Source organism: Erpetoichthys calabaricus, chromosome 1, assembly GCF_900747795.2.
Source record: "Erpetoichthys calabaricus chromosome 1, fErpCal1.3, whole genome shotgun sequence".
In the NCBI taxonomy this organism is placed as follows: Eukaryota; Metazoa; Chordata; class Cladistia; order Polypteriformes; family Polypteridae; genus Erpetoichthys; species Erpetoichthys calabaricus.
In genome coordinates, this window is record NC_041394.2 from 11764510 (window position 1) to 11782000 (window position 17491).

The window sequence follows — 17491 nt, forward strand, 5'->3', positions numbered from 1 at the left end:
GGTGTGTCCTCTGTATTTCTGTTCATGAAGTCTTCTGCTGATACAGTAATCCCTCACTTATCGCGGGAGATAGGTTCCAAGGCCGACCGCGAAAACTGAATTTCCGCGAAGTAGGGACACTATATTTATTTAATTATTTAACGTGTATTTGGACGTTTTTAAACCCTCCCTGTATTGTTTACAACCCACCATTTACTCTATTAAAAACAGGAACAACTGCTAAGCAATATGAAATCGGTAGATAAGTTTACACTTACTGTATAGCGAAGTACACGTAGCAGCTTGTAGGCGGTCATGACGTCGTCGACCTTGTTGCAAAGATTCCTAAAGCAGATTCCATCCAGACTACTGCCTTATCACGTCCACTTGCAACTCGTTTTGCACCCTGGTTAAAGGACACTGCGGCCGTAGATCTTATATGCTTTTCCTCCCTTTTAAATAAAAAGAATCGATGTCCTGCAGCGGTGTAGCTGTTCCCTTCCTTCAACATATCCAAAACTTTTACCTTTTCTGCAATCATTTGCATCTTCTGTTGGTGCTTGGACACGGCCCCTGAAGCAGTAGCACGTTAATGATGAATGAGTGAGATGAGACTTCCTGGTTAATGCAACACTCGTCGCTGAGCCAATCAGCAGCACACAGGAACTTAACTGCGTGCTCTGATTGGGTAGCTTCTCAGCCATCCGCCAATAGCATCTCTTGTATGAAATCAACTGGGCAAACCAACTTAGGAAGCAAGTAAAAAGACCCATTGTCTGCAGAAACACGCGAAGCAGCGAAAAATCCGCGTTATGTATTTACATATGCTTACATATAAAATCCGCGAAAAGTGAACCGCGAAGTAGCGAGGGATTACTGTAGTCGTCTCTGACACATCCACATTGGCACCCTGAAGACTGCATGATCTGTCGGACAGGTGTTTGGGGGTTTTATCTTGACCATAGCAAGGCATTCTTCTGTCCTCATCAGTGGTGGTCTTCCTTGGCCTACCAGTCCCTTTGTGATTACTGAGCTCACAAGTCTGTTCTTTCTTCTTTACGATATTCCAGTCAGTTGTTTTTGATCATCCTAAGGTTTTCCCGTTGTCACTAATGGCTTGATTCTTGTTTTTCAGTCTCATAATGGCTTCTTTGTCTTTCATTGGCACAGCTCTCGTCCTCATGTTGAACAATGGCAGCTACAGACTCCAAAGGGTAGAAGCAAGCTGAGGTTTCTTATGAAGCAATGAAACACACTGGAGGAATCACAAACACCTGTGACGCCAGTTCTCACAAACATCATGGTGTCCTGAAATGGGGGGACTGTGTAGAAAAAGTGCTGTGTGACCAAAATGTCTGCAAATGACCTTAAATGGAAATCTGTAGTGTGCACTTTATTCCCATGTGAATTGTTTGATTTGTAGTCTTAAACTGTGGACCAGAGTGGGAAAATCAGGGAAAATTGTGTCTTTGTCCCAAACATTAAGGAGGACACTGTGTATACATCCAAGAAACTTCAAAAATAATAAGGAGGGATCAAAAATAAGCACTGAGCCACAACCACGGAGGATCTGCTGCATATAAATAAAGTGAGAACTCACAGGCCAAGTCAAGTGAAACAAAGGAAAAGAAAAAATGTCTGGAGAAGTCACTGGAAAACGAGACGGAGTGTGTGGACCAAATTAGTGCAGTGAAGAAAAGGGGCACATCAACTCACCACATTCTCCTGGATCTGGCTGTTGGACACCGAAATGCTCACTGATGCCTGCCCTGCAGTGCAAAAACACCATAATGAATGTTTAAAAGGCACAGGAACAAGGGACAGGTGAAAAACACTATGAGACAGATTGGTATGAAAGGTCATTATGACAGATATCAAAGGTGCTACATAATTAATACACAGATTAAGTGAAAGGCACTATGGGATGGATGGATAGATAGATGTGAAAGGCACTATATAATAAGACAGACAGACAGACAGACAGACAGACAGACAGATATTGCATTGCTTTGAGGAAACCCATACCAAATGGCATTTGTGATTCCAATAGATGGTGCATCACAAACATTAACACTGTTTTATAAATCCCATACCAAAAGTCATATAACAGAGACATATATTAGGAAAACTAGAAGAATATGCAAAGGTTAGATTTTCCATATTGGGCCAACACCTCAGGTCAGCATCAGCTTTAGTACAATTGTGTGTGTGTGTGTACAGTGTAAAATCCATCCATCCATCCATCCATTTTCTGTGTATATATATATATATATATATATATATATATATATATATATAGATATAGATATATATATATATCCATCCATCCATTTTCCAATCCGCTGAATCCGAACACAGGGTCACGGGGGTCTGCTGGAGCCAATCCCAGCCAACACAGGGCACAAGGCAGGAAACAATCCTGGGCAGGGTGCCAACCCACCGCAGGACACACACAAACACACCCACACACCAAGCACACACTAGGGCCAATTTAGAAACGCCAATCCACCTAACCTGCATGTCTTTGGACTGTGGGAGGAAACCGGAGCGCCCGGAGGAAACCCACGCAGACACGGGGAGAACATGCAAACTCCACGCAGGGAGGACCCGGGAAGCGAACCCGGGTCCCCAGGTCTCCCAACTGTGAGGCAGCAGCGCTACCCACTGTGCCACCGTGCCGCCCAGTGTAAAATCAATTTATATATATATATATATATATATATATATAGATGTGAAAAGAACTATATAATAGATAGAGAGATAGATGTAAAAAGGTACTATATAATAGACAGACTGATATATGATAAGTTTAGATAGATAGATAGATAGATAGATAGATAGATAGATAGATAGATAGATAGATAGATAGATAGATAGATAGATAGATAGATAGATAGATAGATAGATAGATAGATAGATAGATAGATAGATAGATAGATAGATAGATAGATGTGAAAGGCACTATATAATAGATCTGTGATATCTCCAGTGTTTAGCTATCTATTACTTAGTTTCTATTATATCTATGTTTTATAAAGCACCTTTCATATCTATCAATATATAACTATAAAGGGACATAAGGCACTATATACTTGATAGAGAGATACAAAAGACAGCATATAACAGACACCTGCAAAAGGTGCTACACAATACCTACAACACATATAAATATGTAATGTTCTTTATAAACGATAAGTAGATGACAAAGTGATAATAGACAGATATACATCACCCCAATATGACTCTGTTTTTTAGGCCTGCTTGCCTCTCTTCTCAAAATGCACTAACTTACTGTGCGGGGTGTGCCCTGTAGAGGTGGGTTGATCCTGAATGATGATTGGCATAAGAGCCTGACGAATGGTGCTCTCCCAAGCCTTGGCCACCTCCACGTCCACTGCCAAGTAATTATTTGAAAAATCTCTGGAAGAAGCTACTTCACCCACAAAGTAGCGGACATTGGCTGTTACAATCTCAAAGCAGTGGGGATTTGTACCAGGAGGAATGAGGCTGAAGTTTTGGGCAGGCTGAATTTGAAGAATTTCTGAGAGGGGTATCTCCTGTATGACAAAAAAAATGCAGAAAATCTTTAGTAGTTACTGATAAAAAAAAAACGTACATTGTAAAAAATGCACATGAAAAAACTAGACAAAAAACTTGTTTTGCTTTCATTCAGAAAAAAAATCTGCCAATGGGGTAAGCAAAATTTACATGACAAGATTTCTTAAAGTAAGCTAAATAATCGTAAATACAAATTTTTTGATAAGTCAATAATCCCTACAATGAGGAAAACAGAATTTAATGTCATGATATAAATATTTTCACTTGCTTAGATTTCATTTTTTGCAGTGTATATGAGATGTACAGTATAAGGGTGTTATACCGTATGTTTATTTCGCACATATTAAAACAGTAGGCACTATGCATATGCACAAAAACACACACATACATATAGTGTATATACCCAGTTTATATGCACAACAAAATGTATGACATATATATTGTGATGGAATGCCGGCGAGAGTCTCCGGCCCTCACCCCCAGGCCGCCAGGAGGAGCTCTCCCGACAGCATGGACGGGCCCCGAATTCCAGCAGGGCCTCATGGACTATGTAGTTTGTATGCACAGCCCTGCTGGATACCTTGTGGACCACCAGGAGCCGCTGTAGGGTGGCTCAGAGTGCTACGTGCCCTATAACCCGGAAGTGCGTCATGATCACATGATCGGAAGGAACGATGTGCTTCCTGGTCGAAGAAAAGGACTTTTAATCTGACCCGGAAGTGATGAGGACTTATGGATTGTTGGGATGGAACCACTTCCGGGTCAGGGACTATAAAGGACTCTGGGAAACCCCAGACGAGTAAGCTGAGCTGGGTGAAAGGGTGGCAACGCATCTGGGAGTGGAGGATTGTTTATTATTGATTATTGTTTATTGGAGTAGTGTGGAGTAGTGGTGCTTTGTGCACTTTATTATTATAATAAAATATTCACTTTGGACTTTTACCTGGCGTCTGATGTCTAGTCTGAGGGTTCAAGGGGTCACTGGGACCTTTAATCTGTCACAAAGGTTAAAGATGGAATATGCAGCACTCTACACATAATGTACTGCCTAAACAGCCACAACAAAAGTTCTCCCCAACTGTGACTGACTGCCTCTGCTCTTGTTGTCATAATTCCTTATGCTGACATCCAATCTCCCTCTCACTCTCTTCCTCAGCCTGTCTGTCTGTCAGATGGCGACGTGTTTTTTCTTTCAATGCAGCAGAGCAGTTGTCATGTGCATACCTTGTAATATTTGGTGGTTGTGTCATTCTGGAAGAGGATGATGCACTTGCTGTCGAGTCTCCAGTAGTGTCGCTTCCTCTGCAGAGAAAAATTCAGAAGTTACGAGGAAAGGGGACGCAGAAGAGGATTAAAAAAAAACAGAGAGAAGAAAAATGAGCAACAACAGCAGTAAGGGTCTGATGGTAAGAAAGAATAAAAAAATCCACAAAGAAAACCCACATCATTGCAATACTCACCAACTTGAGCACAAAACCATTTTCAGCGAGTATGTGTATCACAGTGCACTCTTATCAGTATGTGTTTATGCACTCAGTGGCCACTTTATTAGGTACACCTGTTTAACTGCTTGTTAACATAAATATCTAATCAGCCAATCACATGGCAGAAACTCAATGCATTTCATTCTGTAGACATTGTCAAGCAGTTCATACTGAGCATCAGAATGGGTAAGAAAGGTCACTGAAGTGACTTTGAACGTGGCATGGCTGGTGGTACCAGATGGGCTGCTCTGAGTATTTCAAAAACTGCTGATCTGCTGGGATTTTCACACACAGCCATCTCTAGGGTTTACAGAGAGTGGGCCGAAAAATGGAAAATATCAGTGAGCGGCAGTTCTGTGGGTGAAAATGCCTTGGTGATGCCAGAGGTCAGAGGAGAATGGCCATACTGGTGTGAGCTGATAGAAAGGCAACAGGAACTCAAATAAGCACTCGTTACAACCAAGGTGTGCAGAAGAGCATCTCTGAACACACAACACGTCGAACCTTGGAGCAGGTGGACTACAGAAGCAGGAGACCACAGTGGGTGACACTCCTGTCAGCTAAGAGCAGGCAACTGAGGCTACAATTCACACGGGCTCACCAAAATGGGAAAATAGAAGATTGGAAAAACATTGCCTGGTCTGATGAGTCTCGATTTCTGCTGCAACATTCAGATGGTAGGGTCAGAATTTGGCATCAACAACATGAAATCAGGGATCCATCCTGCCTTGTATCAACAGTTCAGGATGGTGGTGGTGATTTATGGTAGAGGAAACTTCCTTGGCACACTTTGTGCCCTTTAGTACTAACTGAGCATCATTTAAATGCCACAGCCCACCCGAGTGTTGTTGCTAACCATGTCCATCTCTTTATGAACACCACCTTCTGATGGCTCCTTCCAGCAGGATAACACGCCATGTCACAAAGCTCAAATCATCTCAGACTGGTTTCTCAAACATGACAATGAGCTCACTGGACTCAAATGGCCTCCACAGTCACCAGATCTCAATCCAGTAGAGCACCTTTGGGATGTGGTGGGACAGGAGATTCGCATCATGGATGTGCAGCCTGGCAAATCTACAGCAACTGCGTGATGCTGTCATGTCAATATGGAGTAAAATCCCTGAGGAACGTTTAAAGGACATTATTGAAGCTACGCCATGAAGAATTAGGGCAGTTCTGATGGCAAAAGGGGGTCCAACTGGGTACTAGCAAAGTGTACCTAATAAAGTGGCAAATGAGTGTATAGTGCCTTTTATACAAGACGTTTTAGGAAACACTGTGCAAATCATAGTCACTCTTCAGTTCATTTATAGTGCCATTTATTGCACGCTATCTGAAAACACTGCACATCAGCTCCATAAAGTAACTGTCCTAATGCGAGTCATAGCAGTCACACTATTGACTTCATATAGCGCCTTTCATAATGCACACTATCTAAGCTGGCAGAAAGCACAACACAATTTAATGTTTAATGTAGATGTTTTCACAGTGTCCTATGTGAGGAAATGCCATACAAATCAACACAATGATTTTTATAAAAACGTGTCCAGTGTACACTACCTTAACGATCAAGGAAGAAGTGAACATTTACTTAATACAGAGTTTTATTCTATCGAAAAATGCTGAAGCAATCAGTAAATTTGTGTTACAGAGCACCCTTTATAGTGTGCACTTAAAGTGCTCTATAAATTAACATGTGCTTTGTACACCACGTTCCACCACCGTGCATTCTTCAATATAGCGCCTTTATAGTGCACAATACAGTCATATGAAAAAGTTTGGGAACCCCTCTTAATTCTTTGGATTTTTGCTTCTCATTGGCTGAGCTTTCAAAGTAGCAACTTCCTTTTAATATGTGACATGCCTTATGAACACAGTAATATTTCAGCAGTGACATTAAGTTTATTGGATTAACAGAAAATATGCAATATGCATCAAAACAAAATTAGACAGGTGCATAAATGTGGGCACCAGATCAGAGATATGACATCAATACTTAGTTGAGCCTCCTTTTGTAAATCTAACAGCCTCTAGACGCTGTCCTCCTATAGCCTCTGATGAGTGTCTGATTCTGGATGGAGGTATTTCTGATCATTCTTCATACAAAATCTCTCCAGTTCAGTTCAATTTGATGGACAGCCTGCTTCAAATCATCCCATAGATTATCACTGATGATCAAGTCAGGGGACTGTGACGGCCATTCCAGAACATTGTACTTCTCCCTCTGCATGAATGCCTTTGTAGATTTCCAACTGTGTTTTGGGTCATTGACTTGTTGGAATATCCAACCCCTGCGTAACTTCAACTTTGTGACTGATGCTTGAACATTATCCTAAAGAATTTGTTGATATTGAGTTGAATTCATCCAACCCTCGACTATAACAAGGGCCCCAGTCCCTGAACTAGCCACACAGCCCCACAGCATGATGGAACCTCCACCAAATATGACAGTAGGTAGCAGGTGTTTTTCTTGGAATGCGGTGTTCTTCTTCCACCATGCAAATCGCTTTTTGTTCTGACCAAATAACTTAATTTGTGTCTCATCAGTCCAAAGCACTTTGTTCCAAAATGAATCTGGCTTGTCTAAATGAGCATTGGCGTACAACAAGCGACTCTGTCTGTGGCGTGAGTGCAGAAAGGGCTTCTGTGTCATCACCCTGCCATACAGATGTTCTTTGTGCAAATTGCACTGAATTGTAGAACGATGTACAGATACACCATCTGCAGCAGGATGTTCTTGCAGGTCTTTGGAGGTGATCTGTGGGTTGTCTGTAACCATTCTCACAATCCTGCTCATATGCCGCTCCTGGATTTGTCTTGGCCTGCCAGACCTGCTGGTTTAACAGCAACTGTGCCTGTGGCCTTCCATTTCCTGATTCCATTCCTTACAGTTACAGAAACTGACAGTTTAAACCTCTGAGATGGCTTTTTGTAGCCTTCACCTAAACCAGGAGACTCAACAATCTTTGTTTTCAGATCTTTGGAGAGTTGCTTTGAGGATCCCATGCTGTCACTCTTCAGAGGAGAGTCAAAGGGAAGGAAGCACAACTTGTAATTGACCACCTTAAATACCTTTATATCTCATGATGGACACACCTGTCTATGAAGTTCAAGGCTTAATGAGCTCATCACACCAATTTGGTGTTGTAAGTAATCAGCACTGAGCAGTGACAGGCATTCAAATCAGCACAATGACAAGGGGACCCACATTTGTGCACAGCCAGTTTTTCACATTTGATTTAATTTCATACAACTAAATACTGCGTCACTAAAAATCTTTGTTTGGAAAACACCGCAGTACTCAGATGTTCTTGGAAATGAAAGACATACCACTGTTATCTTTACTGTTGAAAGGAGAGTCAATTATTATGTAGGCTGGGATGGGTTCCCAAACTTTTTCATATGACTGTATCTATTTATAAAGTGCCAATTTGGCTAATATAGAAGTTTTTGCAGTGCATTGTTTGATAAAATTCTATCCAAAAAATTGTTATAATTCTATATAGCGCCTTTTCTGGTCTTTGTTTTTCCTAAAGCTTTCCCCACAAGTTTTCACAGAGCCACCGTTGACTAGTATGACGCCCATGCGTCCAGCGTCACTCGACATCTGCTTTGCTTACCAGAGTGTCCTTATTGGTGTAGTGGACCATCCAGCCCTCTTTAATGGTGGTACTGGACTTGCGTGTGGTCTGCCGGACTGACTGCACCACTCTCATCAGGGGGATGTAGCCCACGGAGCTGAACAAGACAGAGAGAGACAGCAGAGCACAAGTTCACAATTTGCACTACACAAAGCTGCACTCCAGATGGGCCAGTCAGATTAGTCTTCCCGAGGGGGATACATCTACACCTCGCCCACCCCTTTTGATCCCCCTTAGTACCTTTGGGCTCCACCTTCTCCATCCTGTGGGAAGCTGTTTTCAGAGTGAGATCCTGGGATAATGCCGGAATCATCAGAATCATCCATCAGGGAAGACTTGTCTGGGTCGGTGTACTCCATTGGCTCGTCTGGGTCTGGGCAGGGGCTCAGCAGATCTGTGGGTGGGCACACATTTAAATGTTAGTATACAATTTCTTCAAATAAAAAGACAGAGAAGTAATGGTGAAAAGAAAAGCTGCTAATCCTCGGCCTGACTCCAGCAAGCCAGGCTAACAAGGGGAGTGCTGGTCATTAAAGGAAATCAGTTCACTGCCCAGTTCTCCAAAATCCCATCAATGCACTTCTTCCAGGCGTGACTCAGGTTATAGCTGAAGTGTCAGGTGGAATGTGCGCATCAGGTATGGCTGTCACGCCAACTCCATCTCAGGCTGCACACACACAAACATGGGGTCAATATAGTAACCTGATGGCAGTGGCCTGTAGGTCCATCTACACAGTTAGAAGATGGAAACTGCACACGGAAAACACCCCAGCAAGAGTTTGAACCCAAGTGTTGTGTGCTGGCAACGCCACCCATTATGCCAACATGCAGCTTGACGTAAAAAAAAAAAAAAAAGTGGCCAACGCGTCCCTCCATCTGTGGAGTTTGTCCCTCAGTGATGTGAGCTGAGTAAGCTTCCAGTGAGTAAAATCTCAGCAGGCCAAATTTCCTAACTTTTATATAGTGCTTTTCCAGTATGAGCAGTTTTCTGAAGTGCTTTCAAAGTTCACCATTAGAGTGTAATTTCAAACATTCGACCGTTCAGCATCAGCGCTAGAAAGTTATGGGGCAGCAATGGCTGCAAAGGAGGAACAGTTCTTGGCCGGGATGCCAGTCCATAAAAGGGCACACTCACAAATGCTCACTGGCATCGAGCTGATTTTGAGGGGTCCATCAGCCTAACCTGCATGTCTCAGAGATCACAAGAGCACCCAAAAGAAATGTCACATAGATACGGGGTCTGGGGGGGTACAGACAAGCTCTACACAGACCAAGTCAGCTGATTTTCAATCTGTATTTTATATAGTGCCTTACACAGAATGCAGCATAAACTGTGCACTTTTTACAATGCGTCTGATTGAATTTTATATAGGGCCTTTCATGGACTGCAGCACCATTAGGCACTTCTTACATTACGTCAATCTATATGTTATGTACTGCAGTGGGCTGGCGCCCTCCCCTAGGGGTTTGTTTCCTGCCTTGCGCCCTTTGTTGGCTGGGATTGGCTCCAGCAGACCCCCGTGACCCTGTATTAGGATATAGGAGGTTGGAAAGTGGATGGATATATTTTATATAGTGCCTTCTACAGAATGCAACACTACTGTGCACTTTAACTCTTTCAGGGCCGATGTCAACTTTTGTCAAAATTCAGGAGTAGAGGACGGTAATCGACTGTAAACTGTAACAAACTCGCCCTTACAGTTTAGTTTGACTCTTTTTGCTAGAAGGAAAGTTACGTTGCTTTGTTGATTTAACCTCGATTCTCTACGCGTGCATGAGTAGCGAAGAGCAAACACAACCTGTAAAATGGCATCGACATCTGGCGAGAGACCAAAGCGAATGTGCAAAGCAAAATACTCTGTGGACATTTTATGTAATCTCGTTGAATAGGACTCTGACTTGTCGGATTCCGAGTTTGATGCAAGTGATCTGGAGATGGAGATCAAAAACGAAAGTGAGGTACCAGCATCATCAGATCGGTCCCCCAGGTGATCGTGGTGTTTGCCTGGGAGGACCACTACTTATGATGACAACAGGTAGAAACCAGATTGCGTCACACTGCAACTGCCACTGCCACCCATCTGCTGTGTGAAGACAGGCAGGCAGCTGCCCACCATGCATTACTGCTCACCATCGAGGTGCCCCCAAAGCAGCCACTGCCACCAGAGATGCCCAACATGCGCCAACAGCAGCCACAGCACATAAGTCAACATAACATGTCAGTTGCTATGTGTGAAACCATTGCTTTGTGTGCTTTTCAGAAAACTTTCCGAAAAAATATTCAGCCCTCAGAGTTAAAAATGACTCCGTCTATATTTTATATAGTGCCTCTGATGGAATGCAGCATCACTGCAGGGTCACTTACAGTGACTCAGTTTGCATTTTGTATGGCGCCTTTCACATAATACAGCACACTGTACACTTTTTACATTCAGTCTGGCTAAACTTTATTTAGTGCCCTCCATGGAATGCACAACCACTGCACACTTTTTACACCAGGCCTGTTATTATTATTGTCAATATCATTATATAATAATAATAATCTATATCTATAATTCACTAAGCCGCCAGCGAGCAAGACACCCATGGAGCACACAGGACGGAGCCACGCCCACCAACTCTAAGACCATTGGATACGACGACAACTTGCAGAGCCACGCCCACCAACTCAGACGCAGCAACTCACAAAACAGGCCGTCATTCGCGTTCGTCTCTGCTACACTCCACATGCACCTCTGAGCCACGTTGACTTTTCATTATTCTATTCGGTTATGACGCACGACCGCATCCACCATCGCAAACTGTTTTACACGCCATGGTCTTAGAGTTGGTGGGCGAGTTGCTCTTGCGAGCGGGCACATGACCAGGCGGTGTGTATGCTTCGAGAACGAAGGTGGACGCGGCAGGACCATCTAAGAAGAAGCATGTTTGTCGCGGATGTGAATCGCTGTATGCAGCGTGTAAAACAGTTTGTTTGTCACGAATGTGAATCGCTGTATGCGGTATGTAGAACAGTTTGTTTGTCACGAATGTGAATCGCTGTATGCGGTGTGTAGAACAGTTTGCGAGGGGTATCCCATGGTCTTACAGTTGGTGGGCGGGTCTTTGTGAGTTGCTCTTGCGAACGGGCACATGACCAAGCAGTGTGTATGCTTTGAGTGCGAGGGTGGATGCGACATGACCATCTAAGAAAAATCATGTTTGTCGTGGATGTGAATCGCTGAATGAGTGTGCGACGGCGGTCCTCCAATTGTCAGTCACGGACAATTGTATGTTGCCCTCTCCAGAGTTCCATCTTTTCATTCACCTACAGTCGTATCCTCAAAACCAACCCCATTTGGACAACTGTGTCCTTCAGTGTTCACCCATCAATACATAATTATGTGGCGGCTAGTAATAATAATTTCTTATTTGGCAGACACTTTTATCTAAGGTCACTTACAACATCTGAGAGATATAATTGGTTACATTTCTTTTGTTTTTCCAATTGGAGCACAGGCAGGTGAAGTGACTTGCTCAGTTTCACACAGCGGTAGGGGGTCTGATCCCACAACATCAGGGTCTGAAGTGCAGCCATGCAGCACACCATGCACTTGTTACATTAAGTCAGCCCGTGTTTTATATCATGCCATTCATGGACTACAGCACCACTGCACACCTATTATATAAATGTCAGTGCATGTTTTATATGGTGCCTTTCATGAAATGCAGCACACTGTGCACTTTTTACATTCGGCCGGGCTGAACTTTATATAGTGCCCTCCATGGAATGCACCACTACTGCACACTTTTTACACCAGGCCTATTATTATTGGAGTGGTGGCTCTGAGGATAGAGATCTGCACTGACAATCGGAAGGTTGCTGGTTTGAATCCCGTAAATGCCAAAAGGGACTCTGCTCTCTTGGGCCCTTGAGCAAGGCCCTTAACCTGCAATTGCTCCATCCTGGGTATGACGTTAATCTGCATCCAGCCCTGCATTGTGGGCCCTCCAACCTGCAGGGAAAAACTTGGGGGTTAGTGGTAGAATTGGCACTCCAGCCACCATAAAAAAAACCTCACAGTGTTCCACTCCATCTGAACTAGTGTGGTGCTGAGGTGTCACCCATTGCATGGCTGCACTCGGGTCCTGATCTGGGATCCTGAGTTGGTTTGTCACGTGGTGGGTGCGGTAATGTGCTGTATCAGCGTCTACTCCTAACCTCTCTCTCTCTCTCTATTATTATTATTATCATCATCGTAGTCGTCGTCATCATCTTATTTGGATGACACTTTTATCCAAGGCCACTTACAACATTTGAGGGATACAATCGGTTCCATGTTTTTTCCAATTGGACTACAGGCTGGTCAAGTGACTTGCTCAGTGTCACACAGTGTCAGTAGCAGGATCTGAACCAACAACATCAGGGTTAGAAGTGCAAAGCCATAAAAAATTGTGCTATGCTGATGCTCTGTGCAAGAGAGGACAGAGCCGACTATACTTCCTTAGAAGGCTGGCATCCTTCAACATCTGCAATAAGATGCTGCAGATGTTCTATCAGACAGTTGTGGCGAGCGCCCTCTTCTACGTGGTGGTGTGCTGGGGAGGCAGCATAAAGAAGAGGGACGCCTCACGCCTCGACAAACTGGTGAGGAAGGCAGGCTCTATTGTTGGCATGGGGCTGGACAGTTTGACATCTGTGGCAGAGCGACGGGCGCTGAGCAGACTCCTGACAATCATGGAGAATCCACTGCATCCACTGAACAGGATCATCTCCAGACAGAGGAGCAGCTTCAGAGACAGACTGCTGTCACCGTCCTGCTCCACTGACAGACTGAGGAGATCGTTCCTCCATCACACTATGTGACTCTTCAATACCACCGGGGGGTAAACGTTAACATTATACAAAGTTATTGTCTGTCTGTATACCTGCATCTTTATCACTATTTAATTTAATATTGTTTTTTATCAGTATGCTGCTGATATAGTGCCTTTCACATCTATTACATAGTGCCTTACACATCTATCTATCTATCTATCACATAGATAGATATGTAAGGCACTATATGATAGATAGATATATAGATGTGAAATATATCTATCATATAGTGCCTTACATATCTATCTATCTATGTGATAGATAGATAGATAGATAGATAGATAGATAGATAGATAGATAGATAGATAGATAGATAGATAGATAGATAGATAGATAGATATGAAAGGCACTATATAATAGATAGATAGATAGATAGATAGATAGATAGATAGATAGATAGATAGATAGATAGATAGATAGATAGATAGATAGATAAGGCGCTATCTATCTATCTATCTAGTGCCTGAAAATAGTTTTATATACTATACATACCACTTTATACAGTGTCTTTCACGGAATGCAGCACCACTGTGCACTTTTTACATTTGATATATTTTTTTTTAATTTATATAGTGCCTTTCATGGAAAGCAGCACTACTGTTCACTTTTTATCTTAAGTCAGTCTATATTTCATATAGTGCCTTCATGGAATGCAGTAGCACCACTCAACAATTTTTGTACTAAGTCAGTCTATATTTTATATGGTGCCTTCCATGGATTGCAGCACCACCATGCACTTTTTGCATTCAGTTTGCGGTTTATATAGTGCCTTTCATGGCATGTAGCACCACTGTACACCTCTTTATATAAAAGTCAGTGTATATTTTATATGGTGCCTTTCATGAAATGCAGCACACTGTGCACTTTTTACATTGAGTCAGCCTGTGTTTTATACAGTGCCTTTGACAGAATGCGGGACCACAAACAACTTATTACACAACTGAAAATGTTCTATGGGGTGCACCATCATGTCAGGACGTGCGAGACTGCACTGTGCTGTCTGCTGTTCAGACTTATCAAGCTCCCTTTCATTTAGTGCCTCTGAAGGAGTCCATCGTTTCAGTCTTGCTTGCGTATTTCAGACATATTTTAAAAGTGGAGCAGCACAGCGAATAGCCGTACTGCCTCCCAGGTTCCATCTCCAGAAGTCGTCTGTATGTTCTTCCAGTATCTACATGGATTTCCTTTGGGTACCCTACTATTTCTCTCCGCATTACCCCATAAGAGGTGGTTAGTTTAATGGGGGATTCCATCTCATCCCATTTTGAGAGTGTGTAGAATCTTAATGGACTTCAATGGCTAATCTGTGCCTAGTCTCTGATGCTGCCAGGAGAGGCTCCTTTAGGAAGGTTTCAGAAGGTTCTGCTCTATTTTATAAGCCTTTAAAATGCTCTCCCAATCTCCAGTGTGCCACTCAGCTGCCCCACTTGACACTTGCTTCTATATATTTTTCTTATTATTTGAACTCTGCCATCCTAACAGACCACCAGCCTGTGCCCTTACATTTTGCCCCTTATGCCAAAGAGACTCCTACAGCATGTGCTGGCCTAACTCAGCGGCTTACACGGAAATGCTCTTTCTCTACTAGCACTGCAGTTCACTCTGTGACCACACGAGGGCAGACTCGATCCAAGCCCCTTTAAATGTAAGCTCCGACTATGTCAAAAATCATCGAATCCCGAGTCAGCTAAGTGGCCTCCTTTAACAAGTCCTTTGTGCGGATTGTGGTGGGTCCAGTATGTGTTATTTGGGGAGGTGGGGCTTTTCGTGCCCCATGCCAAACGTGAGAAATCCCCAGAATAAAATAAAGATGGTGAGCCAAACCCACTCATAGCACACCTCCATTGATGATGGTCTCCCCGAGGCAGTCGTTGGGAACTTTAGCAGCACAGCGTTTGTGGCAGTTAAACTTGCAATCTGAAACAAAACAAAGAGAAACAAGACAGTAAAGAAAATGGTAGAGGACATTGTCACCTTAATATATGTGTAGCCTAAGTGTCCAACATTCTGGTGGGACAGGACAAAAGACAGAATTCTAGAGGGCCGGCAGACATCTGGTTACTTCTGAATCAGCCCACCAACCCTTTGAGCTGCACCCCAGCCATATAGAATCTCAAAGTAACACACACACACTTTACGAAGATGTAGGAGCGTGAGGTTCACAAGGGTGATGATGATGATGCCCTTCCTCGGAGTTCTATGTTGGCATTACCTGATCATCACAAAACTATCCTAACCATACCTACGTCAAAATTGTGGGGGTCTCATCTTCTAGCTCTGCTCTGCAGAACTGCAGACAATGACTCATGGCACTAAGCATTCTGGGATATCACAGGCTCATTGAACTTTATACCGGCTAACCTGAATACTACATACTGTACACAGGGTAATTCAGATAGCATGGGTGTACTGTAGGTGGGCTCACCTTCCCTTCCTCCCAAACCTCGAGGGAAGGTTATTATGAAACGATACAACGCCCCCCAACCTCAATACATACCACCATACTCTGGACCCCCTAAAGCAAAACCCGAGTTAAGATCAAGCTCTGCATTTTTGGGGTGCCGACTTACCTTTGCACTGCAAGCCTTGCCTAAAGAGCCCTTTGAGTAGCTTCTTGCAAAACTGGCAGACGGTGGGCCGGGTGTAGGAGTGGATGACGAATGTGTGGGGTACCTTGACTTTGGAAAGCAGCATCTTGTCCAGTTGAATGGGGCGGCCCGAGTAAAGCCGACGCGTAGAGTTCCCCATGTCACTGTGCGACAGAGACTGGAAGAGAGAAAAGGTAAAGGATGTTACAAAACTACAGAGTGAGGGGGCGCTATATAAGAAGAGGTCAATGGAGAGTTAATAGGATAAGCACTCTGGTGTGAACGGCTGTGTCACGCTGAGGTGAAGTACGTGAAACTAAGCCGCCATAGCACACTCGGTCCAGGACCAGTACAAAACACACTTGTTGTATTAAAGCAAAAGAACAGGACTGAACAGAATGTGCGTTCCATAATATAATTGCTATTTTATTTGTACACCTGTATTACATTAGAACTCTCTAGACATTAGAACTCTCTAATTCAGCCCAACAAAGCTCACCAGTCCTATCCACTTATTTCTTCCAAAAAAACATCAAGTCGAGTTTTGAAAGTCTCTAAAGTCCTACTGTCTACCATACAACTCGGTCGCTTATTCCAAGTGTCTGTCGTTCTTTGTGTAAAGAAAAACTTCCTAATGTTTATGCGAAATTTACCCTTCACAAGTATCCAACTGTGTCCCCCTGTTCTTGATGAACTCATTTTAAAGTCACTGTCTCGATCCACTGGACTAATTCCCTTCATAATTTTAAACACTTCAGTCAGGTCACCTCTTAATCTTCTTTGTCTTAAACTGTAAAGCCTCAGCTCTTTTAATCTTTCCTCATAACTCATCCCCTGTAGCCCTGAATCAGCCTAGTTGCTCTTCTCTGGACATTCTCTAGTGCTGCTATGTCCTTTTTGTAGCCTGGAGACCCAAACTGCACCCAGTACTCCAGATGAGGCCTCACCAGTGTGTTATAAAGCTTGAGCAGAACCTCCTGTGACTTGTACTCCACACATCAAGGCGCTATATAACCTGACATTCTGTTAGCCTTGTTAATGGCTTCTGAACACTGTCTGGAAGCCGATAGCTTAGAGTCCACTACGACTCCCAAATCCTTCTCATAAGGTGGACTCTCGATTTTCTGACCACGCATTGTGTATTCAAACCTCACATTTTTACTTCCTATGTGTAATTCTTTACATTTACTGACATTAAATCTCATCTGCCACAAATCTGCCCAAACCTGTCTGCTGTCCATGTCCTTCTGTGATGATATAACAGATTCCAAATTATCTGCTAATCCACCTATTTTGGTATCATCTGCAAACTTAACCAGCTTGTTACTTATATTTCAATCTAAATCATTTACAGTGCATCCGGAAAGTATTCACAGCGCA

The 17491-nt window shown here is 43.2% G+C and overlaps 1 protein-coding gene across 1 annotated transcript in view; it reads right to left on the minus strand.

Annotated features, from left to right (window-relative positions):
- Positions 1-17491, minus strand: part of prkd2 (protein kinase D2) — a 208415-nt gene that overhangs the window by 45451 nt on the left and 145473 nt on the right. The window contains exons 5-11 of the mRNA XM_028792906.2: positions 16094-16289; positions 15363-15440; positions 8906-9059; positions 8645-8762; positions 4762-4839; positions 3272-3536; positions 1696-1748 (exon numbers count right to left, since the gene is read on the minus strand). Of these exons, the coding sequence (XP_028648739.1) occupies positions 1696-1748; positions 3272-3536; positions 4762-4839; positions 8645-8762; positions 8906-9059; positions 15363-15440; positions 16094-16289 (942 nt within the window). The remainder of the gene's footprint in view (positions 1-1695; positions 1749-3271; positions 3537-4761; positions 4840-8644; positions 8763-8905; positions 9060-15362; positions 15441-16093; positions 16290-17491) is intronic.